Raw genomic sequence first — 18,524 nt, 5'->3', positions numbered from 1 at the left:
AAAAGAAAAATAGTAGGTGTATATTGGAGATAATGAGTCAGTTTTTTTCTTCAAAATAAATTAGGTCCATTCCAAATTCCTTCTTGCAACATATAATTAGTAACAAAATAACAAAAGAAATATAGTATGTGTAGACGGAATAGGAATCTTTGAGAACCAAATTCTATGGATCACTTGAGCTACTTCAAAAAGGATGAACTTCTTCATTGAAGTCACCGGCAAGTGGACAAGAATGAATTTCTTAAACGTAGCCTCCCAAAAGAATTCATATCACAATTCAATCTAAACCATAACACTGGTTGGCACTATCTAAGAGCATACCTATTTTTCTTTTGTTAACTCAAGGAATTGTGAATATTTTCATAATTGTACACAAACAATATATAGAGAAGGAGAATAGCATGTGAATTATTGTGGCCATGACTTTATCCACAAAAGGAATTCATTAGTCAAAATCAAAACCAAACAAATTCTAACATTTGAAGGAGTAAATGAAAACATTAGTTAGTTTTATCTATTGAATCATGTCTTTGTATGATCATTTAACCACTTTATGTGTATCATGAATGCTCATCAAATATGTGCTCTTAAGTTTTTCGTTCACATTCCCTCTCAAGCACATACAACCATATCTCTACATCTTAATGTATAACATGGAACTAAGAACAAAGAAATACATGAGTTAATTGCCTCAATACAAACTCTCCATTTGTATTAACCTAATTCAATCCAAGCTTCATTGGATATTGCCTCCACAAAGATTATCTTTAGTTTGATCATAATTTTTTATATTCTTTTACACTTGAGACACGCTTCAATAACCTTTCCCGAAATATAATAGTCGTCGTAGTATGCGGCTCATTCAAAATTGCACAACTCAAGGTCTTTTGATCAACATCTCCATCCACTTGTAGTGGCTCTATATTCAACTCCACTTGTGATTAAAATAAAACCACCACCAATTTCAACTCCAATTGCGCTTAAAATAAAGTGAACCAATCTCCACTCTTCTACTTAATCATCGAGTTGCTTTCCACAACATCCTCGACTCCTACCACCAAACGAACACACCATTCCACTTGTATTTATCTCATGGGTAATCAACTTGATGATCAACTCCATGACCTTCCTCAACCTCCTTCAATGAATGAAGGACAACATTAAAATTGTGAATATAGTAAAAAGTCTCACATGAAGGATTATGATCAAGAATACCATGAATATAGTAAAAAGTCTCACATGAAGGATTAAGATCAGGAACCATGACAGGAGGAATGTTGTGGGCACAAAACAATATATAATAACAAACATTAATCACCAAGGGAATGAAAGTAACCACTTCTAATGATACAATTGACAAAGCCATCACAACCATGACAAAAGGAATGCTAAGCACCATAGAACAATCAATATCCTAACAACAACTTAACATTAAAATCAATTTTTTCAACTTCATGATACATGTAAATGATAAATTGAAGGAAATGAAAGTAGAAAATGGTCAACCAGAGCACAACATATCCAATGATAAAATGAACAATGAAAATGCCCACACTGTAATCAAGAAGAAAATTGAACATCGTTTGCACACAAATACATATGATTACAATATGTATCTAATATTCCTACATGCTAATACATCTATCACTGTACATTATTCATAGCACTTTACATCACCAACTATTGTTTGTGGTCTAAACTACACCATCATTTATTCACTATACATGATTACCATTTATTGTTTGTTGACTAAACTATACCATCATTTATTTGTTGACTAAACTATACCATCATTTATTTGTTGACTAAACTATACCATCATTTATTCACCATGCCTCTATACCTCTTGCTCAATCCACCTTGACATCTAACAATTTCTTTTCCTTTTTAACCTTCGGAATGGAGACATCCAACACACCCTTATCTAACTTAGCGGATATCTTCGATGTATCAACAATGTCAGGTAGGGCAATCCTTGTACGATATTTGCCATGGGTTCTTGTCCTCCACTTATCTTTTACCTCGGTTGTTTTATGCTCAGCCTGCACCACAAAGACATTCTCTTCAAGTTGCACTTTAACTTCATCTTTCTCAAAACCAGGAAGATCAATCCGCATATGGTAACAATCCTCCTCCTCAATGATGTCCCATGGTGACCGTATGTATGGACTTGTGTCTTGCAAACCAATGGAGGATGTTTCAAATAGTTTATCCATTGTATCCATGATTTGTCTCAAACTTCTCGTACCAAAGTTGAAAGGGTCCCAATAATCTTGATGAACAAGAAAAAGAAAAGACAGAGTGTCAATAAAGAGATGAAGTAGTCCAAACATGATCACATAAGGCACTACAATAATTTTTACTTTGATGATTGATGGTAAACAAATTAGGAAACCAATGAAATGGTAAATAAACCAATTGAAGGGTGGACAAAGGTATTGTCTCCTCGAAAGTGTCCTAATGTTTGTATCATGCCTCACATAATATTAAACATGAATACGAGCTAATAAATTCTGGTTTTCACGGTAGCTCTAACCCTAACATGTTCAAATTTGGTATCATCTCTTTCCATAATAAGCCCGTTCATTGCTCCAGGTGTAAAATGCTGCATTCGTTAGCTCATTTTCTTTCTCCGGCATCCCAAAACCAAAAATCCCTACAGTTCTTTATTCCGGAGTCCGACCTATTAACTATAACAAGCACCTCTAATTTTTGCTCAAGAAAACCATTTCCATGGAATTGAAGTGTAAATAAATGTTCAAAAGCAAGACAAACAAGAGAGACAGACAATACAAGACAGAGGTGGAATCGGAAAAACAGAGTTACATGCTTTCTTTAGATGAGGAAAGACAAAAGAACTTGAGGCATGAAAGATTTTTGGAGGTACCGATAAGGCTGGAGATGCCGGCAATAGGCGGTTGCGTCCGGCCACCACGGGAGGTGGAGGCCGACAGGCTTGTGGGATCCTTCTGTTGTTGTTGTTGTTGTTGTGGTCTCTGTGGGTTGTCATCATTGGTGCTTGTGGTCGCCATAGCCCGGGTTGCCACAGATGGTGATGAACATGCGAGGCGGGGGCGAGAGTTGGGGGGGACCAAGACCAAGGTATGGCCATGGCCTCCAGATCCAAGCCCCATCGTCCCAGATGCCCGACTGGACATCTTCACATGACCTACACCATCATGAGTCGCTACATTGCTGCCCATAAACAAAGAAGAAGCTTGAGACTCCATCTAAGTAGTAGTAGTAGTAGTAGTAGTAGTAGTTCTCTCTCTGTCACACAGCCGCACGCGCTCTCTGTACTGTCCCTCTCTGTTGGAATAAAATGAAGCTCAAATCCATGGATTGTTTATATATATATATATATATATATATACAATCTCGAAATGCTGCCGATTGATTGAGAAAGGAAAGACCAGTGCATGCAGGATCGTTCTGGAAGGTCATCCCTCATCGATCATCAATCATCAATCATCAATCATCATGACCATTCCAATTCCAATATGTAATAACTTTAGTCTCCCTATGGTTAATAACCATGAGATACTGTCTGTCCCAACAAAAGCACATGGCAATGTGTGCCACCAAGTAACCTGTCCTTCATATTGCCTGTTACACATGCGCTCTTTTACACACTCGATACGTATCTACGTGAAATGATAATAAGTAAATGACACCATCCCTAGTATATTGATTGTCGTATTTTGTTCTTGTCTGGTAGTCTATAGATGTTGATGATATATATATATATATATATATATATATGCGTACCTTGAAAACCATCTTCGCCTCATCGATATCAAATGGATGCTGACGATGCTTATGAGAGAACATCATCTCCATCTCAATCCCATCATTGGAATGCTTGTCGTGTGGCTCCATTAAAACAATAATATACCAGAAATATATGTATGGTTTTGACCCAACCACACATGCTTATATACGTGTGCATCGCCAACACAACATCAAATGCAAATGTCACACCAAAACGAGAATATGGTACTACTAGATCAGGTGGCGGGCCACCAAGAAAAAGATTGCCATGTTCACCGACATTAACGAGAAATGACCACGCAAAAGTGTGTTTATACTAAGAAATTAATCCTCGTTATTGTAAATCTAATTTATCTCTATTTCTCTTTGGTATTAGGGTTGTAACTTGTACCCATTTGGTAGCTAAGTTTTTCCTTCGATGCATGACTTGGGTTCAGAATCTAGATGATCTCCCTAACTTCACTCACTACTCAATGATGCTATTATGAAATATAGGGATTGGGCACATGATCAAATATGTCAAAAAACTTTACCAATTGAATTATATCATCAATATCGCTTTACTCTCTCTCTCTCTCTCGCGCTCTTTCTTTCATCACAACTATGTAAATGTGATTTTCACATGGTCAAGAATCAAGATAATTTAGCTAAAATGTTGGTGTTAGTAGCATGTTGATGAGAAACCATTAATATCCTTCTCATATGGTCATATTTACCTAGAAACTTGAAAGGAACACAATGTGTTTGAATGCCAATATGCTTTCTTAATTGGGTTCAATTTACTAGAAGGATGCATTACCCTAAAAAGATTTGTAGTTAGCAAAACTCTTTCCTTTATGACATGGCATAATTTATACTCTCTTTGGTTGCTTGAACATCATGCTTCTTTGACTAAATAGTAGACACTCAAAAACCACAAAAGACGTGGTGATGGTTTTAAACACATTCATATCTTGAAGAGGTAAGATTGCGTCTAAAAGGAGATGCTTGCATAAGCTTCTATCAAATATGGCATCTGTTTTATGTCATACATTAAAACTCAAGATGTACCCACATAAAAAGACTTTATGAAAATGTCTTCAAGAAAATAGGAATTATTAAGTGAGGTTTAATGGCAAATGTATACACACTAAAGATTATAGCTTTATATTAAATGGGCTTATGAAGATGACATGACTTGTTCATTTACAATAACATATAAGTTTGTCTACTTCATTAAATTTCTACTTGCTTGTTGACCAAAGAAGGGTTTTTCTCTTTTTGGTCTATCCAATCCCTTTTTTCACTTGGGTATCTTCGCTAGTGACTTCACCAAAACAATCATAATATACACTCTATATTGTTTATAAATGTAAACAAAGGTACATAGGTTAACATAATAGGATGTATGTTGCCATGTCCTCTACCAGTGTCTCCCCCTAGTTATTGTCTCATTCTGGGTTCCTCAAAAGAGACCTAGTAGGAACCCAAAACTAATAACTAATATTCTCTACTAGTGTCTCCCCCTAGTTATTATCCTCTACCAGCAATAAAAGTGAAGGTTTGGCTATTCAAGAGAAAAAAGAATTAAAGGAGCTAGAAAAGAGAGAGATCATTAATTGTATCAAAGAGCGGTCTATCTGTGAGACAAGAGTATAAGAGTTTCAAACCTTTCCTTGTTCAAAACCCCTATGTTGGAGTTTCACACACGTAATACTATATTATATGCATTTTCACAACAACAATACTACTAAGTGAATATATGTTGTCTATCTAATTGTTTAAACAACCAACACCATCGATTAACTACTCAATGTCTTTATGCTACTTAATGAGAAAGACAAGAGTAAATGAGACAACATAAAAAAAGAGAACAAATGTTCAGTTCACTCGACAACTCCTTCAGTAGGTAGCAACCAGGTTGACTAACCTCTATGTGGGTTCTTTCAAGGATGCAACAGTGGTGGTGAATACAGTCTCTACCTTGAGTCTCCAAGCGAAACTGCTAGGGCGAAGGTGAAACTCTTGAGCTTGTTGTCGGATTCACTATTGCTCCAACTTATGCTAGGGTGGGTCGGCCAACATGTGGTATTGGACCTCCCCAAGCATGACCCATGAATCTTGGTCATTCTCATAGTGGTAGTCCCACCAATAGGACCAATGGCCATCATGGTAGGAACGATGACCGGGCGCCGGACATATTTGGTGGGAGTCCTAGCCCTAGGGAGAGTTCCATGTGTGAATGTTAGTGATAGTCTTATTTTCTGTGGTAAGTTAGTTATTCCTGCAGCGTCTCTTCCATGTGTGTGTTCGAGAATGGCAAAGGGTAATAAACTGGATGCATCGTTTGCGGTCTCCATGGCAGAATGACTGACATTGAAGCATTATCAGGCATTGGACGGATTTGTTGAAAGAGGAGGTCCTCGTCCCTGGGGAGGGAATCGCAGAAACTACTCATATTGAAAGTATTATGACTTGTCTGCATTCGGCTAATCTCAAGTCTGTACACACAATTCGCCAATTCCAGGTCAATCCATGGCTTGCTCGATCTGAGTCTTCCTGTCATACAAATCAATGCCTCCTTTTCCTCTTGTTCTTGCTCGGAAGCAAGTGCAGTATCCGACAAAATCTATTACATATTTAAATAGTTTCAACAGTAACTCCTCTCTCAACAAGCTCTAGTAGCTCAGTTGGTTAGAGCGTATGGCTGTTAACCATAAGGTCGGAGGTTCAAACCCTCCCTGGAGCGCGTTTTATGCGCTAAACCAAATTTCCTGTTTTCAATCAGAATTCATGAGTCAAATGATCTGAGTTTGATAAAAGGTTCATGACTAGAGAGCAAACATATCGGAAATTTCTTGCGATGTTGCGCATGATCTTACTATGGGCAAGAGAGGAAGGCCAGCACATAGGAATCAACATCACAAAGACTTTGTTAATTTGTTTTTGGTTTCCCCACGTGTTAAACCTCTTCGACGACTCTAGAATCATGGTTGACAATATTGAGACAACAAATGCCCATGATGTTTGTGTTTTTAACTATCTAGATTAGTGCGGCAAATAATCCTTGTAATTTTCAATAAACAAGCCATGGGAATATTGTAAAGGATTTTTGGAAATAACATAATGTAGTTATTTGGTTGCTTGCCTAGAATTTGTTTGGAAGTATGGATAAGTGCTAATTTTACAACACACTAGCCAATGCTCAATTACAAGTTAGGGGAGGAGTCATATGAAATGGAATTCTCATCTATGGTTTTGAAACGGGGGCTTATTTGCATTAGCATCGTAATTGATGTCAACCTAATCCGAACGAGAGTATGTAAAGCTTTATAAAATTACTACAAAGGTACACACTTAGAGGTTGATTCTTACGATCAGAGTTCCATACTTCATTACATAGGTCATATTCATACTAGTAACGATAAACATACAAAACTGTTGGAATATTACTTCCCAACATTGAAGCGGAATTCTTTTCTGCCACAAGTATTGGAGCATTGGTTGTGATCTGTCATTACATACAATTATCTATACCGTTGGCTCGTCGCTCAATGCAATTGAAGTATTTCAAGAGAATGTGAAATTGTACAAAGAAAATAACAAGCTTCTCATAGTATTTCATGTATGCCCATCGACAAATGGAAAACAAAGTGGGATTTCGAGAAGGAGCATGTGAAATGATGACCAATATTAATTAGGCTAGAAACCCCTTTTCATTGACAGAACTTCCCTTTCTTAGTCCATCCTCGAGAGTCGACAATATCAGTTAGTTCTACTTACATTAAGTATTTCCTTTGTTTTTTGTTGTTGGAGATGCATGTGTGTACAATACACCTGCAGAGTATGATGATGGTTCTGAATGATCTATTGAGCACTCAAGTATACAAAGGGTGTGTATGATCCATATTCTCCCAATGTTGTCATTTTATCCCTATAAGTTGTGTTATAGTACTTTATTCTTTGATATCGATGATTGTTTTCAAATAATCAATGAACACACATGCACAAGAAACTACTATTTTTATGTCTTTGAGTTCGCTAGCTTGTATTAAATGCTCTAAGCTCGTTAAAACATGTATGAGACTTGCACATGGTTTAGATCGATTCTTATAAGATGATTAGCTTGCTAAAAATGGTCTATGAGTTTCAAATTGTGGTAGAGCTTAACTTTATTACTTTGTGAGTATTTCCTAGTTCCAAATAATATTTGGATTCTTTTAAGATGATTAGCCTTATTATGTCACCATAAGGCTAAAGGAAACAAAGTGACATGATAAAAGACCCTTTATAGTCTCAAAGAAGCAAGTGTATTCTATCATGTGAAGAAATATCAAGCGTATTCTATTATGCGAAGAATTTTATTTTATTTTCCAAAAAGATTTCCTTCATATTAAGAAAAACGTCGGAAGGCTACAAAATGTACAATTAGAGAGTGTTATATACAAAAAGGATGATCAGGGCAAGGGCCAAGGGTGATGATATTTCCAGATTGATCCTTGAGAGGAAACCGTGAATAGAGGCAACTTCCTCCATAATTGCAGTCATTTTTTCCTTTTCTTAAGAACAACCTCCGAAGAGCCTAACATATTGTCATATTGCCCACACACTACCGCCAATAAGCTCTTCGATAATTCCGACAATATATCTGAGAGAAGGGAAATTATGGAATCATATCGTCTTTTACAACGATACTTCCATAAGGTCCATAATGTAATTGTAGATATTGTTTTCCATACATGGGTTGCACACATTTGCTTTCGAGGTTGCTAAAAAGGGGAGACAGATATTAGATGAGTGTTGATGACTGTCTTAGCCTCTAGAGTATCTTGCCTCATATAATAAGAGAGTGGAATGGAGAACCCCCTATACCGTTGATACCTAGAGAAGAGGCAACTTGCATTAATTGTCAGGATAAAGAAAGAACTTTATGCCATACCTGTTGGGCTAGTGAACAGGACCAGAGAGCATGCGTTGTAGTTTCCTGCAAGTCACCGCAATAACTACATTGTCTAAGAACGGTTGCCACATTTCCTTTCAATGACTGACCTACTGGTAGTGTTGCATGTATTAAAAGCCATTTGAAGAGAATGTATTTTGTTGGTCCCCTAAAAGACCAAATCCATTTCCAATCAGCCTTCAAATGATTGCTTGAAACACCCCACGTACTCCAATGCTTTTGAGCCGCTGGAGTTGGAATATTCTTAGACATGAGTAAGGTTCTACCAAATTTTACAGTATACTGAAAGAACGGAACTTTCTGCATTGGATCCATCATGGGACTAGTCCAGAACCATCCCCCTTGGGTTCCACATTAGCCTATTAACTGGTTGTCGTGCATATAACCAAAACATATCCCACAAATGAGTTATTGACGGTTGTGGATCCAATAACCATTTCTTACCAGTTTTGGCAATCACCCTAACTGGAACAACGAGTAGGTTTTGTAGTAAATTATCTGAGGGTGTATAAGGCTGCAATTTTTTATCCTGTTGAATATGGAAATAAAAAATACACCTGTATGTAGAAATTCCTTTAACAAAGAGCATCATGCCATTCGTATGACAACCATACCAGTTTGTGATGTTGAGTAAATGCAATCATCTCCCAAAAAGGACGATATTGTCAAAGATGCTTCTGTCTTGAGGGAATCCTAATTGCTATTATGCGTAGGATTATCATGTGAATGAGTCCAAGTGCAACATCCTTTGGCCTACTTTCCATTGGTTTATCAATGCACACTCACATAATGGGGAACATATGTTTTCTGATTAATTTATAGGAAGGTATCTTCTTCTTGTGTTTACAAAGCAAGAAGTAACCAAGCCAAACATGATAAACAAGTTGAAATTTATATACATTTCGAAAAGATTTCACTACATTCTCAATTGTGCCAACCACACTTCCACCAAAAGATAGAAACTTGTAAATACATACCAAAGAGGTATCTTCAACTCATATGAGCCAAAGGTGAGAGACATTTGAATGTATTTTTATTCATTGATTACTGTCATTTTTTCAAATGGTTGTTTTGATTCCAACAAATGCATGTCTTTGCCTTGCATTCAAAGTCTAAATTTCATCACAACCATATTGTCATGTGAATGACTATGATCGTTCATTTTTATTCTTTATTTTCAAAAGAATAAGAAGTTTCATATGGGTCCCACTCTTGTAACCAATGTTTGGATATGAGGTGTACGGGGTATTGCCATTTATAAAAACCGGGTAAATTATGATTGGATTGACACCTTTCCTCAATTACTACTATCAAATAGAATATTCTCAAGTTTATTCTTGCCTTCTTACCCATCTCCAACATAAGGCAAAAAATTGAAGTAAAAGATTATGATTCTTCAACTTAAAGTCTTCCTTCGCAAAATGTGAGTGGTCTTTTGACATGAAAGGCTTATAACTAGGAGAAACACTTTGCATATGTGATGTACTATGAATCCAACATAAAATCTATTATTTGTCCCACTAACTTAAATGTTGCATAGCCTTTTATTGACAAGCAAAATATTATGATTCCACCAAAAACCAATGATAATAACATTTGACATGGCCAAAAGTAGCAAAAGGAACGATGAGAAACCTTCCCTTGATGCCACAAATCTCATGCATATCACAAACATATCATGTATCTAACAAGGTGTTAGCCCTAGATGGTATATCATTGCAACTGGAAAGCATCATGGTTGAAAACATGAGGAAGGTCGTTCCATATCATTGTAAATGAAATTTCTTGAATGATCTATGATGTTGATAATGTCATTTATTTCCAATTGGTAATAGCTCTGGCAACAACTTAGTTTTTCCATATAAATCAATTTGTTTGTATAACGGGTTGGAATTATTTATCATTTCGAGTTGGAGTGTGAGTTGATGGAGCTATGTTATGTAAAGATACTTTCAAATTTTTATTTGCAAACATTTAAAATATCGTTGTTGCATTGTCTTTATTCCTTTCCTTGGGCAAACTTCAAAATAACAACTTGCGCGTCTGAACATAATTCATTAAGGCATTGTTAATTCTTCACATAAACTATTGGAAATATTTGCTACAAACTCATTCATGTGACACAAAGAAGTACTATAATATCCAGATTTTATCTAGCCTGGAACCCATCCTTCATAAATGTGTGATCATTTGTAGGAAAAATAGTTGAATTAAATCAACAATGGAAAAAAGTTCTTTACAAAGTGAGAACGATTGCTGAATGTGACATAGAGTAATAGTGTCGGTTATGATATTTGACCACGCAGCATAGAAGGTACTTTTTGAAACACCATTTCCAATCCATATAATAACTCTTTGTGGGGCTTCAAGGTACAACAAACTTAATAATTCCTACTATAGAAGACATAATTAAGGACCTTTCTTCATAGCTTTTTGGCATATTGAGATGATGGATTTAATATGAGATACAATTGTTTTTCCCCTCTTTGATAAGGACCATGCAAGAATCACCTTGAAAAGGCTTTGAAGTTCGACGTGTAGGCCATGGTAGGATCAAAACCTTGTGAATATGAAACCACTTATGTAGATCAAACTTAATGCACAACATGATGTGAATTTGCAACTTTCTTAGTCATATCTCCAACTACAAATAGAAAAACATAGAAAGATCAAGGTCTTATTGGTTCATGCCCATATTAATTTACAATGGACGTGATGAAGAGTAATTATTCTCACACGGTGAGGTATTATGTTAGTTTGCTCCTATATATCCCACTTGTAAGGATGATTAGCATATGCACAATATTGAAACATTAAATACTTTGTATTGTTCAATAGACTATTACATACATACATACATACATACATACATACATACATACATACTAGGATTGTGGTAATTCAATCTTTATGGCTTATTGCTTTTGTTACATATTGGTGGTTATATACTAATGTATAAAGTGGCCATTGGTGTCAAAACCTTAAAGAATATTTCACTCTTTTTTGGATAGTGTATTGTAGTGTACCTTCGTATTGTAATATTATATTTCATTTATTAAATTACACGTCACAACAAAAAGCTTCCCTTGAACAAATTTGATCATGTTTTACTTGTTAAATTTGTAGCATATTTTAAACACATATTCTAGTAGTTAATTTTAGGCGCCTCTAATTGGCAACTCACAAACCTTGATAAAAACAAAATATCATTAACCTTCATACATGTACATTGTGATCCTAACATACCTATGTTGAAGATTGCAAAACATGTATGTTACATGGAAGACACAATCATACTAATATTTAGATGTAAAATGAACACATTGTTTTTATCACAGTTGTGTAAATTGTCCCAACATGGACTAGACACTTATGGACAAACCACTTCTTTTCTTCAAACTACATTCAGACATGTGCCACTTGTCAAGACTAAGTATGTGATATTAGGCATTGTTTTGAGGGCAAATCCACTTAGGGTCATAATATTTAGATAGGAAGTCCTCATCAAACAACCCTCAAAGAGATGGAAATTTCCCCAATTACATACCTAAAGGCCAAAATTAATCTCACAATCTTGACATTTTATGACAAAACAAGTAGTCTACTATCTAGACAAGATGCACAAAAGTCCTCATGAACTCTTAGAGAGAAAAACATAGAGCCAAAACTTATCCAAAGTGATCCAAACATCATAAAAAACATAAAATAGCATTTTGTTACATGCAAGAAGTTGGCCTATTACAAAGGACTATTAATATGGCAAAGATCAATGCAACTCAAAACAAATCTTATTTCAACATATCGGGTACATGTAACAAGATTGGCATAAAAAATTCCCCCCTATGACTTTGAAGGTTATGAATGAAACCATAAAAAATAAAATAAATTTGGGAGAACCATGTAAAAATGAAATAGTTGATCTCAACGTTGATGTGGAGCTAATGGAATTTTTCTCTCTAAAATGAAGCAAAACTTCATCAATGCATACACAAAATCAAATTAGGCATTAGGAGATGAGAGAAGCAAAAGTTGATTCCTTTTTCTACATTTAACCCAACCAATTTGTGCACAATCGAGAATATATTTCAAGTGGAACAAATGTCATTGTTTGTTTTGACCAGTTCATTGTATAGAAAGAGGAAGTTTTGAAAGGTAAGAGAGTATGAGTGAACTATGTGCCACCACTATGATTTGCTATCGACATCTGTAAAGTGTTAGAACATTTTCTTTGAAACCAAGAAATGCTCATAAAGTAATAAAGTTTTGCTCCACCATAGTGTGAAAGGATTGCTTGTTTGTACCAAATGAAAGTGATTGGGATAGTGTGTTGAAATTGTTTCTTACAAAGATGAGTTACTCAAATGAATAGATGCTCGTAGAAAGCAATACTTTCTTTGTGAGCATTTTTGGTGACAAAGGAAATCCTCTACAGTTCACAAATGTCAATAGCAAATCACATTGGTGGCACATCGCTCACTCATACTCTCTTTACCTTTCAAAACTTCCTCTTTCGATACAAACAATAAGTCAAAACAAATGGGAACATGGTCCACTTGAAAGGTATTTTCTAATGTGCAAATAATGGTTGTGTTATACGTATAAAAGAAATAAAACTTTTGCTTCTTTCATGTCCTAATGTAAACAAATCTTTTGAATTTTGGAGCTTCTTATTGGATTGAAATTTGACTTTCATATGACGCAATGTAAAACTACCTTCATTATGTTTTACATTACTTGCCATTGAATCACATTGACACCCACTTTCGACCCGTCTATTATAGGAAGTAAATGTTACAAATATAACAATGACTATACCAAGAAGCAACTGCAAGAGGCCACGAATTTCCCCACCTATATATCGTACACTTAGACATGAAATGGGACCTCCATGTGGAATAAGGATCACGTGCCTTACTAACCCCAAACTAGCAAGAAATGGACAACATCAATATCTTTCCAAGTTGTTTTGAGGCACATGCACATGAACAACTAAAGTTGCATCTTTCCACTGTTCTTATATGACTCCAACTTGAATGGTTCATACGGTCTCAATGGGTTGCATTAACTTGATAGCCAAACTACAGCTATGTATTGCATGGCAATACATCCAAAATACAATTGTTCCTCAACATTAACAACACTTACGTTATTTAAACTAGCTTACCTTCTTTTAATTGATCATTCTAACGACCAGAATAATCCTAGAAGTTAGGCTTTAGCCTTAATGGCAATCGCACACGATCATCTCGCCTCTCTTCTAGCATGGTTTCAACTAGTGTGAAAAGAGGGAAACGAAACAATAACATAATGTCCCGTCAATCAACCCCGACCAACTAGCTAAATCTCGAAAGCCATGTGACGAGCTATACCTTATAGCCGCACATGATCATGTGCTGAGTGAGTTTGCTTGATACGAGTCTACCTGGAGTTCCTTAAATGAACCGACAAGCGAATAATCAAACAAACAACTGTTCGATGACCACCACCACCATGACGACAACGAGCGGATGGCCGCGATGAGTATAGTAAAGTGTTGCTTTAGAAAGCCATTCTTTTGAAAATAAAAATAAATAAATGGGTCCACAAGGAATGGAGTGGGTACCAATTGTCAGTGTTTTATGTCTTTTGATTCCTGGATCTTCAGATGGCATATGCTCTCTCTGTCTCTCTGTCTCTCTCAAGAATTCATGAAACCACAGGAACATAAAAAGATGGAGAGGAAGAGAAGGGGGGCCCTAGTGATGAAGACCAGATGGCAAATGGGTTAAACAAAACAAAACAAAACAAAACAAAACAAAAAAATATATCAAAGAATTGAAGAGGGGCTTTTGATGGATGCTTTGCTTTAGAGCTGGAAAGACGAGGATCCTCCTCTGTCTTTTCTTTCTCTTTTCCTTCCCCTCTTTGCTTGATCAATTCTGTTTACTCATTTCTTAGATTAGCTTTCTTCTTCTTGTATTCATTTTGCTGCTCTTAAAGTTCAGGGTTCGAGCTTGCATTTCTACCTCAATTTCCACAAGTGAGTGCCAATCCCTCCCTCCCTCTCTTTCTCTGTCTATTTCCGTATTTATGTCTATCTCTTTGTATTTTTCTGCTTAATTTCCTGTAATTGAGCGATTTTTTTCCGTCTGTTCCCTGTTTAATCGATCGTTACACTTGTAAGTTCCCCTAATTCTGCTCCTTGTGAAACCCTAATTTTTGGACTCTGTACATCCCTAATTTCGCACTTTGTGATTTCCTAATTTCTATTCTCGGCACACAGTAATAAAATTCAAACATGTTCACTCTGGAGACCCTTATTTCCGCCTTTCTTAAATCTTAACACTGTGTAAAAGACTCATTTCTGTACTTTCTGAAGCTTAAATTTTTTTTCAGTTTCCGTTCTGTATAATACTGAGCTCTGCTTTATAAAACCTAATTTCTGCTTATGTAAAACTCTAATCCCCCCTTGTACAACTAATTTCTGCTTTGTGAAACCCTGATACCTCATTTCATACCCTCCATCTTCCTTTGTAGAACCCTAATTCTTGCTTTGCAAAATTCTAATTTCTTCTTTGTTAAACCCAAACTTCTTCACTTGTAAAATCCTAATTTGTGCTTTGTAAACCCCTATTTTATGCTTAATTTCCTTTTTTTATAGGCCTAACTCAATGGACCACTTATATTCATTCTGGAGTGTAAATGATGAGAAAAGAGGCCACAGTGAGATTCAAGAAGACCAAAATTGGAAGATTGCAGCTTCAAAGCTAGCTTTGGTTGACCAAATGAGAGTGAAATTCGAGAAAATTAGGCCCATAACTATAGAGAAGAACTTAAAACAATCAAAAGCTCCCAAAAAAGGAAAATCTGATGAAGCTTCCAAAGGGGAAGTACTGAACCAGAAATTTCAGGCTTTTGTGAAATTTGACGAGCTCAATCATAAGATTTCAATGGGTGGGAACATACTGAATTCATCATCTCCAGTCCTCGGAAATAGTACGACCGAGAAGAGGTTTAAGTCATTGCCACCGGCAGAGACTCTCCCGAGAACTGATACATTAGGGGGTTACATCTTTGTTTGCAACAACGATACGATGGCCGAAGACCTCAAACGTCAATTATTTGGTATGTTTCCTAGCTTCAGAAGATTCAAGAAGCTCTTTGCAATGTTTTAGTTCGAAGTTTCTAAAATGTTATGGATACTAATTTCTAGAATGTGATTGATTGGAAACAATGTGATTGACTTGATTAGAAGTTTCTAGAAAGTTTTTGAAATGTAATTGGTTGATGCTGTGTTGTGTTAACCTGACCTGTAAATAGTTTCTCGAAACAGCCGTGTAGTTTGTAAGATCTTGAGTTTGCATAGAACTTTGTAGAATGTTCTCAATCTAGTGTTTCATAAGTTTCAAAAATTGATATTATCTTGGAAGATTCGAGGGTCTCTCCAGAGAGGATTCTACAATGTTATTGGTTAATGATTTATTGTGCAGCTTGTAGAGAAGTTTATAAGATATTTTAAATTTGTAATGTCATATGCATTTTGCTTAAAATCTTCTCCAGAAGCTTGGACAGTGAGGTCTCCATGTCTGTGATGCTGTATATGTGTCAGCATCACAGATATCAGGATGTGCTGGAACAATGTATGTGACTAGATATTCTTTGTTTCACAGGATTACCTCAAAGATATCGAGACTCGGTTCGTGCGATCCAACCAGGCTTGCCTTTATTTCTATATAACTATACCACACACCAACTTCATGGAGTGTATGAGGTAATATTTTGATGACAAGTTTTCAATCTTGGAACAGATAAGTCATTTATGGAAATATCCATTCCTGTGCATGGACTACATTATTTATACTACTGTCCTCGTTTGAAGGAAATCTCTTTCTAGCATTTTTCATGGAAATTGTTTTGTTTTTAAGTGACCTTTGTGATATTCATGGATGGAAAGTATGTTCATGGAGTAATGTTCGGTGAATGTATTGAGAGAAATATTCCCTTTTCAGGCATCTAGTTTCGGGGGTTCAAACATTGATCCAACAGCTTGGGAGGACAAGAAATGCAAAGGCGAATCTCGATTCCCAGCTCAGGTTGGCTATTGCTTATGTTGATGTTACCTGGCTTCAGGCAATGCTTCATTGTACCCATTTAGTAGTGTTTATTTTTTTGTTGAAAATGATGCTCAATTGTTACTACTCTCACAATTGCAATGTAGTTCTATGTCATCTCAAATAGTTTCTTGTAAATCCTACTAACAGAGTAATCAATATGTCGTGGATAAAAATCATGGAAGTAGAATTCTCATTTTGGGAACAAAAATATTGCAAAAAGTTTTGAGTTTTTTCTGTGGCCGTTTGTCAGTATCTTTCACCCCATAAATCAATTTTCTTATTTCCAACTCTATGTATGCTTTCATTTAGGTTCGCATTCGAGTGAGAAGAGTCTCCAAGCCCCTTGAAGAAGACTCATTTCGACCTGTTCTTCACCATTATGATGGACCCAAATTCCGCCTACAACTTTCAGTACCAGAGGTCGATATTTCATTAAAAATATATTGGGCTTTTTTGGATGATCGAATTCGTGGTTTTAAATTTTAAAGAATTTGATTGCTTTACTTTTAATTTTGTTAATTATGTTGATTGATTTTCTTAAATTTGTTAATTATGTCTGCTTAATCATTCTAAAATTTGTTTTTGTTTGTTGATGATGTGTAGACACTGGCATTGCTCGATCTCTTCTCTGAATCTAGTGCTGTTTGAGCATCATGTGACGCCATTAACTATTCGGCCATACACTTTGGGAAACTTGTCAAGCAAAGAGGAATTGGAGCAAATGCACAGTGCGTATTTGATCCGTAAATCGCGGGTCCTTTTATACTGGAGGATGTCTTATATAATATGATATGTGCTCAAATGCCAAGTGTTGTAGTAGAGAGTCTTACTTAGATTACATCATTTCTAGGCATGAAATAATGAAATGATTATCCTCAAGCCCAGCAAAGGTAAGGGTGGGGAAGTGTGTATGTAGGGTGGGTGTTCTTTTTCATAGCCTACTTTACACTAGTCTACGAGTATTCGGTTTTCGTTATTTCGGTTTCAGTTTCACTCAGGAAAAGATGATTGTCCACAAGGATTTGTCTTCGTCTGCCTGGCCTCTATGCCTTAAGAGTTATTCCTCGAATACACCTTCAGTAAGGAAAAGCACAAAGAATGTTTTGCTTTTCCATTTGAAATTATTTCCTGATTTGTATAATTTCTCAAGTTTTAAGCCAACATTTGTCACAAAATGATATGAAAGCTTGTATGAGTTTTTATAAGGTTGCATCAATTTTCTCAAACTACTGGGTGTGAATTAATCAATCTCAGTTAAGTTGGAGACATTCTTGTAATGCTTTTTATACTAGGATTATTGGATGTCAAGTAAATTGTTATTGCAAGATGCTCAGTTTCTTAAATGGTTATCTTTCCATTTTCACTGATGAGTTGTACCTCAGTTTGATGTATGCTTTCTGGAATGCAAATCTTTGCCTTAAGATTTATTTATTTTGGTTCTATCTAAAGGACGGTTTGCTTAACCTTCACTAAATCTTATTTCACACATTTTTAGGGAACAAGATATTGGTTATGCTACATAACCAACCGTTTAAAATATATTTATGCCACTGCAGAAGCTGAATGATGGCTTTCTTCTACCTTGTTTAATGGTTGATAAATCATAAATTAAAACGTTTGTGAAACAATTCAATAATAGAATCCGAGACTGACAATAAAGATTGGGGTAGAAAAGGAAGAAGAAGAGGAAACTTGTTGGAGAAGTACTCACTTAAGGTCAA

The 18,524-nt window shown here is 35.9% G+C and overlaps 2 protein-coding genes and 1 non-coding gene across 3 annotated transcripts; 2 read left to right on the top strand and 1 right to left on the bottom strand.

Annotated features, from left to right (window-relative positions):
* Positions 1-1,791: 1,791 nt before the first annotated feature.
* On the bottom strand, positions 1,792-2,998 carry LOC147863828 (heat shock protein 21, chloroplastic-like). The gene is made up of 2 exons (XM_087319928.1): positions 2,888-2,998; positions 1,792-2,272 (listed from the first exon to the last, which is right to left on the bottom strand). The coding sequence occupies exon 2, from the start codon at positions 2,223-2,225 to the stop codon at positions 1,851-1,853; it is 375 nt and encodes a 124-aa protein (XP_087176054.1). The 5' UTR covers positions 2,226-2,272; positions 2,888-2,998; the 3' UTR covers positions 1,792-1,850.
* A 3,427-nt stretch (positions 2,999-6,425) lies between these two features.
* On the top strand, positions 6,426-6,499 carry TRNAN-GUU (transfer RNA asparagine (anticodon GUU)). The gene has a single exon. It is a non-coding gene; the product is annotated as a tRNA-Asn (tRNA).
* An 8,351-nt stretch (positions 6,500-14,850) lies between these two features.
* On the top strand, positions 14,851-18,067 carry LOC147863826 (B2 protein-like). Its single transcript, XM_087320216.1, has 6 exons — positions 14,851-14,868; positions 15,351-15,814; positions 16,360-16,460; positions 16,699-16,782; positions 17,113-17,223; positions 17,407-18,067. Exons 2-6 carry the CDS (start codon positions 15,361-15,363, stop codon positions 17,449-17,451), a joined length of 795 nt encoding a protein of 264 aa, XP_087176342.1. The 5' UTR covers positions 14,851-14,868; positions 15,351-15,360; the 3' UTR covers positions 17,452-18,067.
* The last annotated feature ends 457 nt before the right edge of the window (positions 18,068-18,524 follow it).

This window comes from Azolla caroliniana, unplaced genomic scaffold (genome assembly GCF_043228905.1).
Source record: "Azolla caroliniana isolate FFs.n. ecotype wild unplaced genomic scaffold, voAzoCaro1.0.p SCAF_5, whole genome shotgun sequence".
Lineage (NCBI taxonomy): Eukaryota > Viridiplantae > Streptophyta > Polypodiopsida > Salviniales > Salviniaceae > Azolla > Azolla caroliniana.
This window is presented reverse-complemented; position numbering and strand designations above follow the sequence as displayed.